General features: G+C 39.8%; 1 protein-coding gene and 1 pseudogene across 1 annotated transcript; one reads left to right on the forward strand and one right to left on the reverse strand.

Moving 5' to 3' along the window:
• The first annotated feature begins 334 nt into the window (after positions 1-334).
• Positions 335-3037, forward strand: LOC145495171 (melatonin receptor type 1B-B-like). Its single transcript, XM_081474749.1, has 2 exons — positions 335-1539; positions 2073-3037. Exon 1 carries the CDS (start codon positions 344-346, stop codon positions 1418-1420), a length of 1077 nt encoding a protein of 358 aa, XP_081330875.1. The 5' UTR covers positions 335-343; the 3' UTR covers positions 1421-1539; positions 2073-3037.
• Positions 3038-4547: 1510 nt separating this feature from the next.
• LOC145494128 (uncharacterized) lies at positions 4548-17924 on the reverse strand (annotated as a pseudogene).
• Positions 17925-18538: the final 614 nt, after the last annotated feature.

The raw sequence follows: 18538 nt of genomic DNA on the forward strand, positions 1-18538 counted from the left end.
TTTAGTTCTTGTGTTATCAGTTCGACGGAAAGCAAAAAATCCCAAAGAAAGATTTCAAATTTTAATTTCTTGTACTGATTAGAAACAAGTTCTTTCATTTGATCGATTATGACGGAAAGCAAATCTGTCATTTTCTGAACACCTCCCTCTGAAAACAAGATTAAGTAAACAAAAAAACCAAACTGCCCATAATTATGATTTATTCATAACGGGCTTTTAGACCAAGTGTGATAGCATCAAATGCAAACGGATTCAATCTCACACTGATTGACACCAAGATCAACTGCCACATTGAGCTGTAAGACCAAAATCGACGGTTAATAATTTCGTTGAAGGTTCAAACATGGCACGCAACTTTTCCCCGGGAAGCGGCGAAGAACACTTCGCCACCTTTGCAGCGTCACTAGAGACGCGGTCAACTGGAGTAGTTATTGTAGAATCTGCGTTTTTTCTTCTCATCACCTTTGCGAGCTTATTCGGAAATTTTCTCCTGTGTGTTGTTTTGTTCAAGAATTTCTCTTTTCAGAGCTTAACAAACATTCTCATATTGGCGCTGTCCTTGGCGGATATCTTAATGGGAGCAGTATGTATGCCTCTTACGTGCGGCACGCTTATTCATGGCAAATGGACTTATGGTGACTTCTCATGTCAGATTCAATGTTTCTTTATCTATTTTTTGGCCTTCGCGTCGCTTCAGACCATCGTTGTAACATCGCTTAACCGATTTTATCGGGTCGTGAAACCGACCAAGTACAGGCGCATTTTCACAGTGAAAAAGACCATTGGTACATTGATAGCTCTGTGGTTGTCAAGTGCGCTGATTTTAACTGTTCCTTTGGCGACCGGAGCCTTAGGCGCAACTTTCAATCCAGCAAAAGCCGCCTGCGTCATTTTTAAGAAAGACGCCGCCATGGAACACAAGAGCTATCCAGCTATTTTGAGAGGGTTGCTGTTGCTTCTTTTCGCCGTAATTCCCTCGGTTGTTATTTTTACTTGTTATTTCAAAATATTCCGGGCAGTTGGGGAACATTTTACTCGCGTCGCGCCCATATTAAATTCACGAAACAGAAGGCTTAAAGCTCGAGTAAATTTACGGGAAATGCGAACGACGCTTACTCTCTTTGCAGTGGTTGTCATGTTCGTCTTAAGCTGGCTTCCTGTGTTTGTCATCGAGATCATTCAAGCATTCGCAATCGATTGGTGGGAAATTCCCCGTGAGGTTCAACTCTTATGGACGTTTTTTGGCAGTTTCAGTAGTGCGGCAAACCCCCTGGTGTACGGCTTAGCGAATTCTTCCTATCGCAGGGAATATAAAAGGCTATTAACATTTAAATGGAAAAGAAGGAGCGACGATAAAAGGGACATTGACGGCAGCAGAACACCTTCGGTTGTGATGGCAACTGTAAATATCCCGTCCTGAATTTGCATTTTTTTTTTTCTCAGTGAAAAAACATCTGGACGAACGTGACAAATTTGTAAGTGCTAATTTCCCCTTCGTATGAAGAGACTTCAGAAAAATACATTTTAAACAGGCCTTCAGTGTAAACATTGAAAGTAACCTTAAGAATCATGAATGTTCGCATTCTTTTATTTACACTACACTCTTCTAAGAACGCTCGTTAGTTGGGGAACAAAGATGATTATATCACTTTGTTCATTTTCAGACGAATTTCAATGCTGAACCTGAAACGTACTTAAAACGATGTAATTTTCACCTATTTCGTAACCAAGGTTGTATTGTGCTAAATCACTCTGAGATCTGTTCTCACTGTTCGCGAACACGACAATGTCAGGCGACATGTTCTGTGTTTGACGAACAAAAAGTTAATTACCTTCTCACACTGTATTTGCATTTTTAGTTTTATGATTAACAAGAGGATAATTAAAAATCCTTGCCTAAATTTCAGCCTTGTGAACGTTCTCAGCATGTAGCGAAACAAATTTGTCTTTCTTAGGCTAAATTTCTCTTGAAAAACGGTTCTTATTTAAAAATAAAGGTTGGTTTACATAACAGCAATTGGGAGCATTTCACCTTTCGGTTGCTAGGAAAACCGACTTACATTTGTCGAAAGCCAGGGCGGGTTGTTCAAAGTCCGATTAAGCTAACCCAGGATTTTAGCGAGTATTTTGATTTCATTTTTGTGCATTTTCGGTGAGGTTTTCTGTTTATGTTGTTTAATTGTCCTTCAGTTTTGAGCTTGAATGATCTCACAAAAATTACACAAAACATAAGCAGTGAAAAACATTTCTGTAGAGGAAAAATTGTTACTTCAGTTAACTTTTAATCCTGGATTAGCGTTAAGCGGCTTTCGAACAACCCGGCCCAGATTTAGTACGTTAATTGGACTGAGTATCATTTTGAATGTAAGGTACACTATAAGATCAGATTCAGGTTACACATTGTAACTAGGACATCGTTGTTGTCGTCGCGTCGTGGACTGGAATCTAATGTAGCCTTCAAGGGCTCGAACTCCCCACTTCTCAACCGAAGCTTTGAGGCAAAAAATTTAAGGAAAATCGTAAAAATCGATGCTAATTCAGATCGGATATGGAAAAACCGTCTCGGTTATTCTTTCCTTTGGTTAAACTTATGAATTAAACCTGGTTCTCATATGCCGCCGACATACCTGGCACATAGCCGCCGGCACGGCCTGGGACACCGTTACGGCATATGTGAACATTTATCGCCGAATCATAATCTATCCCAGGCATTGACCGCCGGCTTGCCTGCGAAGTTGAGCTGAGTTCAACTTCGCAGGCAAGTCGGCGGTTGTCGGCGGTTGTCGGCGATGAAAATATTTTATGTGAACATCATCTGCGGACGCAACGTACTCCACTAAGACGATTCGATTCATATTTAGGGATAAAATGGTTGAAACTTGCGCAATTCGATTTGCATTTCGTGCAAATTTGAGTACGTCGGCAATCCATCGCAGATGCGCCGGGGACCCACTGGGACAGATCGCCGAACGGTGTCAGTTGCAACCGGCGACTACGTCGCAGATAGGCCGGCGGGATATGAGAGCCAGGCTTTACTGATTCATTTTTGTCCGCGGTTTTTCCGTAGGTGTCTCTTGAACATGTATGTTGAGTAGCAGCATAGGTGGAGGCGTTGGACCTGAGACTAGTCAGGCTGTAACATCAAAACAAGAACGTAGGTCTACTTATCTTTCGTAAATGTTTACAATTTTGAAGCAAAATTGGAATTACGCTTGATTGCCTGATTCAGAGTATATGTCACTTATTTTTTGTTTTCGTTTCTATTTGTCAACCTCGTTCCCAGGGTCTCGCTTCCTCCAGGGGCGGGAAGATGAGAGACCCTGGAAACGAGGTAGTCTATTTGTTTGGCCCCTTCCCTATAAATTAAACACCTAATAATGACAAATCCTGAAAAGTTAAGAAAATAAATCTTCGCATTTATTTACATTAACAAAATCAATGTTTTTTTTCCAAACATTGTACTGTATACATCATAACGGCGGCGTTTTCGAAAGATTTTCGTTAAGCAAAGTAATCAACTAGTAGAGTAAAATAACGTGAAATTACGGTGGCTGTCAGCAATGCGAATAAACATAGTTTTCGTAAGCTCACTCACTCATCCTCATCGGGCCCAGGAGGACTCTTGAGGCCAGTTTCGTAAGCTAAGACTATCAGCAAATGTGTTATAAAATATGTTAAAAGCGTTTCCCATCAAGAGAACAATTCCATTATAAAATAGTTGCAAAGCAAATAAGAATTCGGTTAAAGAATTTTAAAAAAAACAACATATCAACAATAAAAATATCCTACTAATTATTTCAAATTTAGTTTTTTTGCTCTTTTGTTATACGATCTTGGAAGCCGGAAAAAGAAAGCTAAGTATGTCAAGCGCAGCTTTTTAAAATCATAAATAGAGTTTAGAGTGTGTACGTAGAGAACGTTTATGGTTTGATTCCTGTTAATATTTAGGAACGCATCTCAACTGATAAGTAAGTAATAAAATCGTCAATTTTTTCAGTTTGAATTCTGAAAAACTAGAGATTCTATTCCTTTTCAAAAATTGTACTGGGCTACCACCTTAGAAATAAAAAAGTATTTCAAAATTGAAGGGCATGAAAGATAAAAGCCTTAAGAGAGCTTTTATGGTTCTAGTTGAAGGCAACACATTTTCAACATTTGACTTGCCTAATAAGCATTTAATGACTGGCCCCAAGAGAAACAGTGAGGTTTGTGTTTCCCCGCATCGAGACCCTAATTGTTCCCGTCGTGGGAAACAAAACACGCTGTTTCCCTTGGGGCCAGTCTTTAAGTGTTTTGTTATACCTCCCAACTCAAATAAAGAAAAACTGCGAAAAATTTCTTTCCTTCACGCCGACTAGCACACAAATTTGCCGCGGTCTCAAGGTGCAAGACCTGATCACGTGCGAGTCGAAAGTTCAAGTTGTTTTCCTAGGGAGTTACTGAGTTTTGACCCACGACACGTGACATGTATTTAAGTTTGGAGGTATGACAATTTGAGTTATTTACCATAAAAGATACTTTCCATGAAAGAGTGCTGCGGTTCGTGGTCATTCGAGATCGACATTCGATCCCTCTTTGTATTAAGGTTCGTTTTCAGTGTCACCGGTAAATTCTGGCTCCATATAGTTTAACATATTACTCGATTCAGTTCCACTACCACTTGCACTTGAGACTAGTGATGGGCGAAGAGTCTGTTTTTCTTTTTCATTTCTTCTTTTGACGTCATCGCGCTCACTTTTAGAGAAACGAGGTGATATCTTTTGCAGTATCATGCTATGAAATCTTGAATACGCCGATGCTATATCTTTGTATGCCATTATTTGGTTAAAATGTTTATTGTCATCATCGTTAGCCGTTGACAACCAGGACAACAACTGCTTGAGTTCCCTGTCTTCCCAGTTCTCAATATCCTTCGTTTTTTCAGTGTGTTGTTGATGCAATGATTTGCCCCTGCGTCTCTTTTCTTCACTGAGTTGCATTTGACTGCCTGAATTCGAAGTAAAAACATGGTTTCTTTTTTCCAAGTTCATACCCTCCCTACTGACAATCTCATTTTTGTTGCGTTCTTCATCTGAATCGCCACTGCTTTGATGGATGGCGTTAGCGATATTTAAGGTCTTTGCAGCTATATAGTTCCTCGAAGAAATTGGTTTGGCCTCAGTGGAAAGACTCTCTGAGGAAAATCCGTCCACTCCACTACCGGTACCCCATTGGTCTGTGCTTGATTCATAATGACCACTTCCAAGCCCACTATATGTTTCCCTGGCATCATCCCAGTCACTGTATGACATCTGAGAAAGATCGGTCAATAAGCTATTGTCACTAGGATAATGTTCATTTTGCTGTTTAATGCTTTGTTCGTCCTCCTTTGCTTTAATTTGAGGCCTTTGCCACTGGTTCAAACTAGTCGTTCCGCTCGAAAGTAACAATCCAGATTGATAACTGTCATCTCTGCCACTGGAATAAAAATATTTCTGGTCACCATACTCCGGCTTTTCTTCATAACCGTTATCACCCTCGCCTCCAAAGTGAAGATCACTACCAGATGCGGAAGAAAACGTCTCAAAACTAGAACCACTGAAACTCTCCACATCATCGGATTCCGCATTCAGCTTTATCCACGGAGATGTTTTGGATGATCCTTCACCTTCATTTGTTGAGCTTTCTGATGACGAATAAACTAAAGGCAATGCCTTTGTAGTCTCATTCTTCTCTAGATCAGTTGTCGAGCTTTCAGTGTCGTCTTCACCGAGGATCACCTTTATGTGCCGAATGTTTGACTCATCATATTCACCGCTAAATGTAGTTTTGATATCTAAGTCACTTGCAGATCCGATGGAGAATTCGTCGGCTTCCAATCCATTTCCACTGGCAACCCAACCCGCCTTAGGTTGATGGTGCACACCTGTCAGTAAACGTACACTTTTAGTGTCTGCATTGGAGACATTCTTTGCACTAGCCGCAGCCATTTCTAGGCCACTTGCTGATCCGACGGAGATTTTTTCGGAGACATTCTTTGTACTAGCCACAGCCGTCTCTAGGCCACTTGCAGATCCGATAGAGATTTTGTCGGCTTGCAATCCACTTCCACTGCCAACCCAATCAGCCTTAGCTTGATTGCCCATTCCTATCACTAAAGGTACACTGTCTGTGTCTGCACTGGAGACATTCTTTGCACTAGCCGCAGACATCTCTAGGCCACTTGCAGATCCGATGGAGATGTTTTCGGCTTCCAATCCACTTGCACTGCCAACCCAATCCGCCTTGGCTTGATATTGCATACCTGTCACTAAACGTACACTGTCTATGTCTGCACTGTAGGCATTCTTTGCATCATTCGTAGCCAATGTTTTATTTTGTTGCCTTGTACCATGTTTAACCTTTCCATTAACTTTCACCAGTCTGTCTTGATTTTCCCCTGCAGTTCTCTGGTCTTTTCCACTTTTAGTGGAGTTTGATTTGGTGATAATTGATGAGTTTTTTCTCGATTCTTTTTCATCGACTTGGGGCTGAATTGGACCCTCTCTGGTAAGGACATTTGAAACGCTAACTATTATAGAATTACTAGACTCGCCTTCGTTTTTAGCAGATGAAGAGTTAGAGGTAGAATTGTGCGAATGTTCAACCAAGCTAGTAGAAGCATTTCTTGAGGCGTCTGATATCTCCTTCAATTTCACCGTATTCATATGTTGAGGTTCACTTTTATTGCTACTTGAAGAAGTCCTTTGAAGGTCTTTCGAAGAATCCTTGGCTGTTTCACTCTCCAAGATGTTGTCAAATCTGGTCTTCCCTAATTCATCCGTTTTGTTGTCAGAAATTTTGGTCGCGAAATGCTCAGCAATTTTCCCATTATGCTTAAAAGGATTTAATCCAAGGGAAATGTTTTCTTTGGCTATCACTTTTTCGTGTAATGTCTGCCTCAAATTATTAAAAATATTCACAGAAACATGATTTTGATGCCCTAACATTTGTTCTTCATGTCTGCTTTTATTCGTTTCCACTTTATTTGCCGCTTTCACTTCATGAAGCGTCTTTCCGGCCTTAACGTTCTTGTGTCTTGCACTGGAATTAGAATCACGATGCTTAAAAGTATTTCTTGTGTGAGTCGGGTGAATCGATCTTCCTTTCCCCTTCTTTCTTGTAGTTGTTTTTCTCCGATCAATAAACCTATTTCTATGACTTCCATGTTTATGCTTAGTATGGTCATTTACGTGAAGCTTCAACCTTCTTCGTAGCTTTTCTTTTCGATGTTTAACAATAAGGTGTTTTAATTCGTCCGCCATGGAAGCATCCGTTTTGAGTCCTTTTTTCTTGTTTCCGTTCGATTTAAAAGACAGTTTCTGGTGCTTCCTTCTCCCCCAGGTGTGTGAGAATTTGATGTTTGGTTTATGCTTCGTAACTGCACTGAGTCTATCATCCAAAAGTGTTACCCAGTGTTGCTTTGTGGTAGGATGGAAATTATTTTGTTGATACGTTCTGTGCGCTTTAACGACGTGCTTGTTTATTTCATGGATTGCTTTAGTTTTCTTAAATTTCTTCAGTTTTCGGGACTTCCTACCTTTGTCTTTCGCTTTGCTTCTCGACTTTTTAGTTTTCTCTCTTCCTTTGTCCTTTCGTCTTTGCTTGTGCTTCTTTTTCTTCTTATCTTTCAGCTTGAGTTTGTGTTTCGATTTTCCGCTAGCCTTCTTTCTCGACTTAGTTGCGTTTGTATCTTTTGCCTTATTTTTCTTCTTCTTTCCCTTTTCAGTCTTGGGCACTTTCTTCTTACCTTCAGATTCCTTCGATACCTTAACACTCGTAGAATGTAATTCAGAATGGGATTTTGACTTCATTTTGCTTTCTTTTGCCTCCTTGTTTAACTTTGGCGCAGCTGCAGGACGGAAAGAAGGGAACAGACACTTGCACGATCGAAAATTGCAATCAGGCGAGCAATGTGTTCCCCTGGGGCAACAATGCCAATTATCTGGGCAATTCACGGCGTCAGGCTCCATACAGCAGCCGTATCCAGTCAAAGATAACAAGTTCTCGCAACACGTGGTCCGGGTTGGGCATCGGGTCACCATATCAGGACAAAATGTCGACGTATCATCGTGCAGATAAGAACTTGCCAACCCTGCAATAAATGACTTGATTTAAAGAAGTTTCTAAAGTTCACTTCATATATTATCAAATGAAAGTATTTTTAACTAGATCTTCGCAGTTTACTGTATTGTAATGTGTTTACCCATGTCAAAGCATGATGATGTATCATCGGGCAGATAAGAAGTTAGTACCAGCCCAGCAATTTATTTCTTGTAAACCTAGCTCGTTAATTCAGTCTAAGACTGCCAGAGAGGTTTAACAAACTACTTATTATTACTTATTACAATAAATCACTTCCTTTAAAATTTACCGAAGTTGACTTGGACTACTATCAGCTACTGGTCGTTTTTAAACTAAATCTTCACAAACCTATGAAAATAACGTACTTGAAATCTTATGAATATGAAAGACAAAAATTCTGAATTGCGCTACGACACTGGGGAAGGCGCATTTTTCATTTTTCGCTTTTAGCGGTAAAAAACCAGCGGATGTCTGTTGTTAAGACAGTACATCCAATGTGTTTACACGGATTTATGGACTCAGCAGATCATGCAGCAAGTTGGAAGAACATTCCAACGACTCCTGGACATCTTATGTGTTTTGAATAAGGAAATTAAATAAGGATGCTCTCCTTTGTGGTGATTCGGATCATGATCAAAATCAGTCGGATCATGGTGCATCGCAGGAACCGATGAATCCAATCTAAACAAGGATCAATTTCATCAATTCCGAGTGATTTGGATCATTCATCCTGATTCGTATAACCACAAAGGAACGCACGCTACGTCTTCTGAAATAAGGACAACTAAAAGTTTAAAATATCTTTCCCACCTTCTCTTGCAGACAGTTCTGGAGCCTTAGGAGGAGAAAATTGACCTAAAAATGATAGTGAAGTTACTGACAATTGTATACATAGTGAAACCGTATTTGGTACAAAAGCAGAGTGTCAAATTTGTAGAATATACTTATAAGCGTCTTAAAACTACCAACCTCGAGGTTTAGCTTTGGACAAAAGGCTTCGAAATGTGGCTCCCACTTTCACTCCAAGAAGACGATTTCCTTTGGGATTAAAATGCTGCGAAATGGAACAAAGGATAGGAAATATATTATGCGCCAATCGAACGGCAACAGACAACCATAGCGCCAGGACAATGCCACAGTGGGTCTTTCTTAACTTAGGTTTAAAGTCGAAGCATTATTTAGCCTCAGTTTTTCGGGAAAGTAAACAGAGCTCGCTTTTTTTCGTTTCCGAGGTTGCTAAGCAACACAATGAAGCATTCCAAAGTGACAATTCGGAATATTTGAGAGTGCGCACAGAAGTTTTTAAATGGTTAATAAGACTCAAAAATGCTGTTGGTACCTTCGCGATTTTTCCAATAATGGTAATTTGCTGCTCCAACAGCCCTATCAGCCAAATAAGTAACAAAAAAATATTAACAGAAATATCTTACCACATCCCGAGGTCGTTTCATGATGCTACATGTTTCGTAAGGGGGCTCTCCACACTCATGAATGACGACAGAATGCAGGTCCACAATCTCTACCTTCCCGCTGCCGTCCTCCATAACTCTGCAAACACAAAGGTACAGGTAAGATAACAACCTATAATGAAAGTGATTTAGCATGCATTTTATTTTACTTATTGTAATTAAGTGACTTTTACTTTCTCTCCCCTGAGGTTTAGCGAATTTTCTCATGGATTTCATTTTCAAATATTCTGGTGAATGGAACCGAAAAACCGAAACTACTTCAGGGTATTTCATTTCAGCACGAACTTACATTATACATATATTACTAATCAGAGCACTTTTGCAAGACCTCGCGAAATTTAGGGCGTGTGTAGACAAAACTATGGTGATTGTTCTTTCGCGTACATCCATAATATAAAAGTACTAAGAAAACAATTTGAGCAATAATAGTGTTTATATCTTAAAAACAATGCAAAGACATGTAGAGTTTTCTCTGATACCTTCTCGCCTCCTTGTTGTATTTGACAACTCTCTTGTTTCTTCGTCCAGCGACAGGAACTGGAGTTGTCAGAGCAAACGCCACCTGAGCACCACTTTGGAGAAGAAGCTCTTTAATCTTCATCAGATTTTGTCCATATTCCTCTAATGGGACGAATTCCTAACAAAGAATTTGATTTACTCAGGAACCGTATGGAGGTTTTGTAGCTGAACGTCTAAGTCTAGTCTAAGTCTTCACCATCTACGGGTATATTACGAACTCACAAAGAGACCAGCTCCCAGGTGGCTTGATAGTTCAGCTGGTAGAGCACTGCACCGGTATCGCAGAGGTCATAGAATCCCGTCAAAGCCTGAAGTTTCTTTTTCAGGCTTTAATTTCACATCTGCTTAAGTTTTGTCTATAACTGCGATGATAAATGACGTCTTCATGAAAGTCTAAGGTTGTCATTTACCAAGGGATAAATTATTGTCAGCCTAAAATTCCGCTCAAGCGCGAACGATTATCTATCCAAATTAAGTTGGACACGCGTCCAAACTGATTCCAGCTTCGTCCAATTTTACCATGTCATTTTTCAGATCTTTGTTTTACATGTGCAAATACTAGTCAATCAGCTATAAATTTGCCTTCCTTTTTCTGGCTTCATTGATAATTTTGAACATCTTAATCTTGATAATGAAAATCTTAATAAGGGAAAACGAGAATTTGAAGTTCATGATATTAAAGTGATAATTATTAAGAGTGCCTGCCTGTAAAAATCAGACAAATTCTTAATTCCGCGGCAAGGGTCGAAAATTCGATTTCGCTCATATTCTTATGGTAGATAGGCTAGGGCATGACAAAAACTACTGGATAGTTTTTTTGGCAAAATATCCTTTTATTTCAAAGAAATATGCAAATTACCAAATTCCGTTAAAATCGTCATTTGACGCACCATTTTATTAAGCAAGTTTGAGAGCCTCGCATGCAAAACCACATTATTCTTCCGTCTTTAAAACACTCAAATATTTTTGTGCAATGTTTAAATGTGTACTGGGTTGATTCTAGGGAAAGTTGCGTTGTCGTTTTGGGTGCAAAATAATTAAATTTCGAAGACATGCATTTCATTCACTTAAAAGTACTTCGTGAATATAATTAATTTTCACCATGTGCGAAACCTTCAAATGGATCAAGCTTCTGGTGGTTGAATCGCAGAAGGATGGTCTACAGATTCCTGTAAAAATTTCTTTGGGCAAATGATTGTGAGCGACGCGAGAGCTTTTCAAAGTACGTCAAAAATGTAAACATTTGACCATCCGTCGTCAAATTTCAATTTACGGGTTAGACATATATTTTAGTATGCGCCACATGACTTGACCTATGTTAAGTTGAAATAGACTCAGAGCTGATAATTTTGAAATGTTCTTACCTCATTTGCTGTAAAAGGCAGGTCCAAAGCCGATTTGACGTGTTCCTCTCACCATTCGTCGCACATAAAGCAGAAGTTTGCTTTTGTTTACATAACGTCCGATGTACATCGCCAACTGTTAACTTATTTAATGGTCGAATACCATGAATCGGTGACCCTCTTTCGACACATATGATCACCACTGCATCTAAGTCCAAAACGGCTAAGTCATTTGTAGATAGTTGCTTGCTTTGCACTTCACCAAACTATTACGTTTGATCATCATGGTTTGATGGTTTGAATCCTTGCTTGCAGCGGTTCCTTGTTCGTCACGCAATGCTGTCATCCCATTTTAGGGGGTAGGGGTAGGACACTTTCTATCCTAATACGTAAGGCTCCGTAAGGCTTAGAATCACTGGGAGCACACAATCGTGTTGAGTAGGAAGAGACTGAATTAAGAAATGAAAAGAATGAATAGTTTACCATTGCCCCTGTTGTTATCTTTTACTCAACCACCGCTACCTACATGCCCTGCGTAATACTGTAACGCTAAACTCATACCTAGGTCTTTTCGCGCTATGCAATTATTTTTGTTTTATACATGTAATACAGTGGGCTACCCCCGGGGAAATGGGTGGAGACCGCTTAATGGGGCTAGCCGCTCAAATAGAGATTGGTGTACCTTGAATATTTAATTTTTCACTGTCGGGCTATAAATTTCTTGGCGAACATGGAGTCAATTCAAGACAATCATGATAGGCGTGTGTTTGAATTATCACTCGTCATGCACTTCAGTTTCAGACTCTTATCTGCCATCGCCCTTTCCAAAACAAAGTTCTTAAATTTTAGGTGGCCGCTTAATAGGGGTAAAGACAATAATGAAACCCTTATCGGAATGACCAAATGGTGGGCGCGGAGGTAACTGGTCAATAGGTGTTTTATTTACAATATTTTACTGACGATAATTTTGGACTGTATTGACAACAGTCCACTATTTTCTGTTACATACCAATGCCTCGCCACCAAGCAAACAAAATACGCCAAATAAAATAGCATGGCCAGGGCTATTTACTCACATAATTACTAATTAAATTTAGTCTTTTTTTCTCACGAATTAGACACGTTGTGATTTCCTATTTTTATTTCAGGTAGTTCTTGCGTCATTGATCTATAATTTGTTTATGGCGATTTTCTTAAAATTCTAGTGAGTACAGGCACTAGCTTTATCAGCTGTTGTCTGAAACGTCAAAACGTACAACAAACGTGATTTGGACCGACGCCACGTACACTATAGAACACGATTATATAAATATACACATATTATTATATATATCAACAAACAGATGAACAATGATTAAATTGTTTCACTTATCCTGAGAGTACCCTATACAAAATAGATTATAATGTGCAGCGTATGCCGTGACAGCATTGCGTGGCGAACAAATAACGGCTGTAAGATTGTGCTGCGCCGACACGCTTATCAACAATGGTCAGCAATCGATCAAACGCAATATTTTGGCGAAGCGTAAAGCAAGCAACTATCTACAAATGACTCAGCCGTTGTAGACTTAGATGCAGTGATGTTCATAAGCGCAGAAAGATGGTGAAAAATTAAATATTCAAGGTACACCAATCTCTATTTGAGCGGCTAGCCCCATTAAGCGGTCACCACCCATTTCCCCGGGGGTAGCCCACTGTATTACATGTATAAAACAAAAATAATTGCATAGCGCGAAAAGACCTAGGTATGAGTTTAGCGTTACAGTATTACGCAGGGCATGTAGGTAGCGGTGGTCGAGTAAAAGATAACAACAGGGGCAATGGTAAACTATTCATTCTTTTCATTTCTTAATTCAATCTCTTCCTACTCAACACGATTGTGTGCTCCCAGTGATTCTAAGCCTTACGGAGCCTTACGTATTAGGATAGAAAGTGTCCTACCCCTACCCCCTAAAATGGGATGACAGCATTGCGTGACGAACAAGGAACCGCTGCAAGCAAGGATTCAAACCATCAAACCATGATGATCAAACGTAATAGTTTGGTGAAGTGCAAAGCAAGCAACTATCTACAAATGACTTAGCCGTTTTGGACTTAGATGCAGTGGTGATCATATGTGTCGAAAGAGGGTCACCGATTCATGGTATTCGACCATTAAATAAGTTAACAGTTGGCGATGTACATCGGACGTTATGTAAACAAAAGCAAACTTCTGCTTTATGTGCGACGAATGGTGAGAGGAACACGTCAAATCGGCTTTGGACCTGCCTTTTACAGCAAATGAGGTAAGAACATTTCAAAATTATCAGCTCTGAGTCTATTTCAACTTAACATAGGTCAAGTCATGTGGCGCATGCTAAAATATATGTCTAACCCGTAAATTGAAATTTGACGACGGATGGTCAAATGTTTGCATTTTTGACGTACTTTGAAAAGCTCTCGCGTCGCTCACAATCATTTGCCCAAAGAAATTTTTACAGGAATCTGTAGACCATCCTTCTGCGATTCAACCACCAGAAGCTTGATCCATTTGAAGGTTTCGCACATGGTGAAAATTAATTATATTTACGAAGTACTTTTAAGTGAATGAAATGTATGTCTTCGAAATTTAATTATTTTGCACCCAAAACGACAACGCAACTTTCCCTAGAATCAACCCAGTACACATTTAAACATTGCACAAAAATATTTGAGTGTTTTAAAGACGGAAGAATAATGTGGTTTTGCATGCGAGGCTCTCAAACTTGCTTAATAAAATGGTGCGTCAAATGACGATTTTAACGGAATTTGGTAATTTGCATATTTCTTTGAAATAAAAGGATATTTTGCCAAAAAAACTATCCAGTAGTTTTTGTCATGCCCTAGCCTATCTACCATAAGAATATGAGCGAAATCGAATTTTCGACCCTAGCCGAGTTATTTTCCATTTTTATGGACAGGGACTCTTAATAAAAATGAGGAGATATTTCAATCAGCAGCTTGTTAATAGTCATAAAATTTTACAAAAGAAGAAAGAAGACGGTCAAAACCTGATCGTTTTCAGTTCACAACCAAGCGTTGTTGTTATGACATGGCCAAAAAATAAGCTCGATTTTGAGTGGCATCAAAGTTGCTCCGACTACATTACTTAAACACGGCAAACAAAGAAATAACAAGAAAACGTCTACTGAACTTACTTCCGGAAACAATTTGCTGTAGTCAATGTCATGCATTCCAAAATTGAACACAACTGCGTCATAACTGGTTGGTTCCAGTGCCGTCGTGTGAAGCATCATTGACAGGCATTGCAGACCGTATCTGGAATCCACCGCCCCAGACCCCTTAGCAAATGGCGCGTGTTGAACCTGGCACAATCCTTTTAGTTCGCCCTTGACGGTTGTCAGGTAGCTAAAGAAGAGAAAGGTTGGGGTCAGTAGTAAAACGAAAACGGCGAGGCGTCACAACCTGAATATCATAAAAATGGTAATGTAACTGGAGAAGTGCAAAGGTGAACGTAGCAATTACGTGTAAAAGAGAAACATTGGCTCCTGAAAAAATTGGATTATTAGGAGCCTTTGTCAATTTGTTTGCTGATTGCTTCATTTCTTCCAAGTCTAATCAACTAGGACAGCGCTAGCTGGGAGTAGAGATTCTGATTGAGCCTCTAAAGTAACAGTTAAAACACCCTAGCACTCTCCTAGTGACTGATTTTCGACAGCATTAAAAGTGAAATATCAAGGGATTTATATCTACCCGAGTGAGATGGAGTCCCCAATGACAAGACAATTCCTGAACAACGGATTAACACTCAAAGGTGGCCCTGGGCTGCATACCCTTGATGCATTGTGTGCTTCAAGCATTACAGGCAACCTGTGTCATAAATATACAATGTATCCGTTAGGTCGCCGTAGCGGATCGCCGGTGCCGTACGTTAGGCACCGTGATAATGACCTGGGGAGAGCTCAAACCAGGAATGATCCAAACGGATCGCAACGCGCAAACAACCAGGCCATCGTGCTTACTAAAATGAAAACACTAATGCCCAGTTCATACCAGCATGTAAACATGTTTAAAAGTGATTTAACTGAACACGGTTGAAAATTAGTTTTCTTTTTCTTGTGTCGTTTTTAACGTTTTTAAAGTACAAAATCTTGAATGGTCCAAAATCGAACGAAAAATTGCAGCCATTTTTTTTAAGGCCGAAGTCTTTATGAATGGAGGAGCTCACATGTGTAAAACAAGCTCTTAAAATAACATTCTTCTAGTACTAACTTCATATCGTTTTGAGGTTTAAGTCGAGATGGCCAGATTTGTGACTGCGATGTTGAAAATGGAGGTCTTGCCTGGGAAACCGTCAACGAAGGAGAAACTTGAGGCACTACTGGGACACTCATCTGGGTGGGTACCACAGGAGGTACTTGATAGGGTCCCTGAAGAGGCGCCTGGGTGGGTACTAATGGTGGGTACTTTGGTAGTACCCGTGGAGGAGCCTGGGTCGCTGTTTGGGGCCACGAGTTGTAGTCTGGGGGCCACGTCGGGGTGTCTTCCACTGGGAAGCCCTCCCAGTCAAAATCAGAACCATCGTAAATGTCTTGCCGCTGCAAAACCGATATAAAGAGATAATGTCGTGCTATGTTTTGTGATGCCCCCCTCCCCCCTCCCCCCCCCCCCCTGCACCAGTATAAATTGGGTTAACATCTCGCTTAATATTTTCTCAGTTTTCTTCATTTGTGCAGTGTGGCTTTCATTCTAAGAAATAGCTCTAGCAAAATATGTAAGAATGCCTCAATTCTGATTGGGAATGCGAACAAATGGCCTCGTAAGTCGACGTTTTTGCAGCGTGCAGTCAATCAACTTCTGGTCACGCGTTGTTTTAACCTTCCAACTCTTTAGTCACGCAACCACAAAAAGTAACGCAAAAGCAGAAGTAAAGCAGGAATTAAACAAATCAATTTATCCACTGGAGCTTTGGCGTTTTCGTTGACTGAGAATCCAGTTTCGGCGAATGAAGTTAAAAATTACCATGGTTTGCCGATTGGCGAATGAAATTTGGGCCAACTTCAATGTACTCTCCAAACCAGAATGAATTTTCAATTGTTTTTTTGGCGCCAAAAAATCCATAGGAACTGGTATGTTCAACTGCTAACCGTTAGCAATAGCCTATGCTTACAGTTTGATTTTGTTGATATAGAATGCACGCGTTTTTGTATAGCAAGTCTTCAAATCCTTAGAACATTCCACTTTTCCTGAACAATGAGAGGTTGGTTATAACGCGAGCGATGAGGTCAAAACCCAACGACACGCGAGAAGAAACCTGACAGATTAACTTGTAAACAATCTTAACAAGCGTTTCAAAATATTCTTCTGCTATCTCTACTGGCCATGTATTCATAGAATGGAAAGTTAACGACCTATACACGCGCCATTTTTACAGATATCGCATTTATTTTCTTAAAAATAAACCGGTTTTTTCATAATGGCAAAATCACGTTTTGCTTGCTGGCCATGATAAAACTTTCTTTAAGTTTATTCTAATTACAGAAATGCGGATATTTTTCCAAATATAACCACTGGAGTAAACACTTTGCACAGTTACTTAGAGCTACAGTCTTAGCTCAGACGGGAAGTTGTGTTAAGTTCTCAAACAGAAAGCAGGCGGTCTTCCTAACAATAGTTTACCTGTTTCCGGAAACAATACTTATTGAAACAATGACAAAACAAAATTTAACACCTCCATCATGTTTTTCGACCTTACCCTGTTGGAGTGACTCCACTTGTTTTTCCTGGTATACGACAATGCCATTGGATTTATTTTCGACAACCAAGAGTAATTCGTGCGATGAGAACTGGAATAAAATGCATTTCTTCTCAAGCCCCCTCCAGCCTGCGCGCGTTTGAAGTTGTCTATGTATGTTGTTCTATAAAGCGAAGCTACGTGTGGCCACAGAAACGACAACAAACACACCAGGCGAAGAATCGAGGAACCGCCGAGCATTTCTAGACATTTTCCGCCTCAATTTTCCGCCTTCTATCTTTTTTTAGTCAGTGTACTTGCCTTTTTCGTCATTTCTCGTTTCAATTTGTCGTTGGTAAAACAAAGGCACCATGGTTCGCAATCAAAGGCTCCCGTTGACAAACAAATCACGGCATTTTACTGTTATAGAACCGACCGTTAAATTACACGCTGGCTAATCTCCTTTTAAAATAAAATGACGTGATCCATAGTCCTGACGAAATATCGATTCAAAAAGGTGTTTTAGAACAAAGGGAATATTGAGGTGAACTTATAAAGCGTCAAGCGTGCTATCAAATAGTATTAAGTTGTGATAATTTCTTACTTCTAAAAACGAGCGAGGTTGCTCTTTCAAGCGTTAAGGGCCATTTAGGATCGCGTGCAAAATACAAGAGTAAACAACCTTTAACGATACCTTAATGGACTAACCTTTAGTCATGCTAACAAACGTTAAATGAAGTTATCTTCCAGGGTCAGTTATAGTGTCAATATTTCGAATGGGATTGGCACTGAGACTCAAGATGAACAACTGTCTGTGACCCTGAAGTTAAGAGACCAGAAAATTTGTCATTTTTGTCTACTGGTAGCAGGTACAAGACCAAACATTCCTCGATTTGGTCGCCCCAGTCAAGTTCTTTTTCATAACAAACGAATTTGGGCAAAATGTAGAATACTGAGCGGTTTGTGCAAACCAACGCTAAAATCAACACGTTCCACAAAAAAAAAAAAAAAAAAAAAAAAGCCAATTCTGAAGAACTGGTAATAAGAACAGAACTGAAAAAATGCGAAAACTATTTTTACGGGTGTTAAATGAACGCTTTCACACTTAACAGTTAAAGACAATGCAAGGCAAAGGTAAACCTTACCGAAACTTTGCACGTGTTTCTAGTCCTGTAAAACGTTATTACCAGAACATGCTACGTTGAAATGAAAAAAGCATACAATCTTGCAGTTTAAGTGTGCATATAAACTTTGTCTTTATTCATGTACCAGCAACTAACAGGTACAAGCCTTTTGCATGGAGTGAGCCCCAACTGTTTTCGGTTACTATGAGAACAACTAAGGGACATGCAAGGGTTTGTTTGAGTAACAGGCCATAGTGTAAGATTGAA

This window comes from Orbicella franksi, chromosome 8 (genome assembly GCF_964199315.1).
Source record: "Orbicella franksi chromosome 8, jaOrbFran1.1, whole genome shotgun sequence".
In the NCBI taxonomy this organism is placed as follows: Eukaryota; Metazoa; Cnidaria; class Anthozoa; order Scleractinia; family Merulinidae; genus Orbicella; species Orbicella franksi.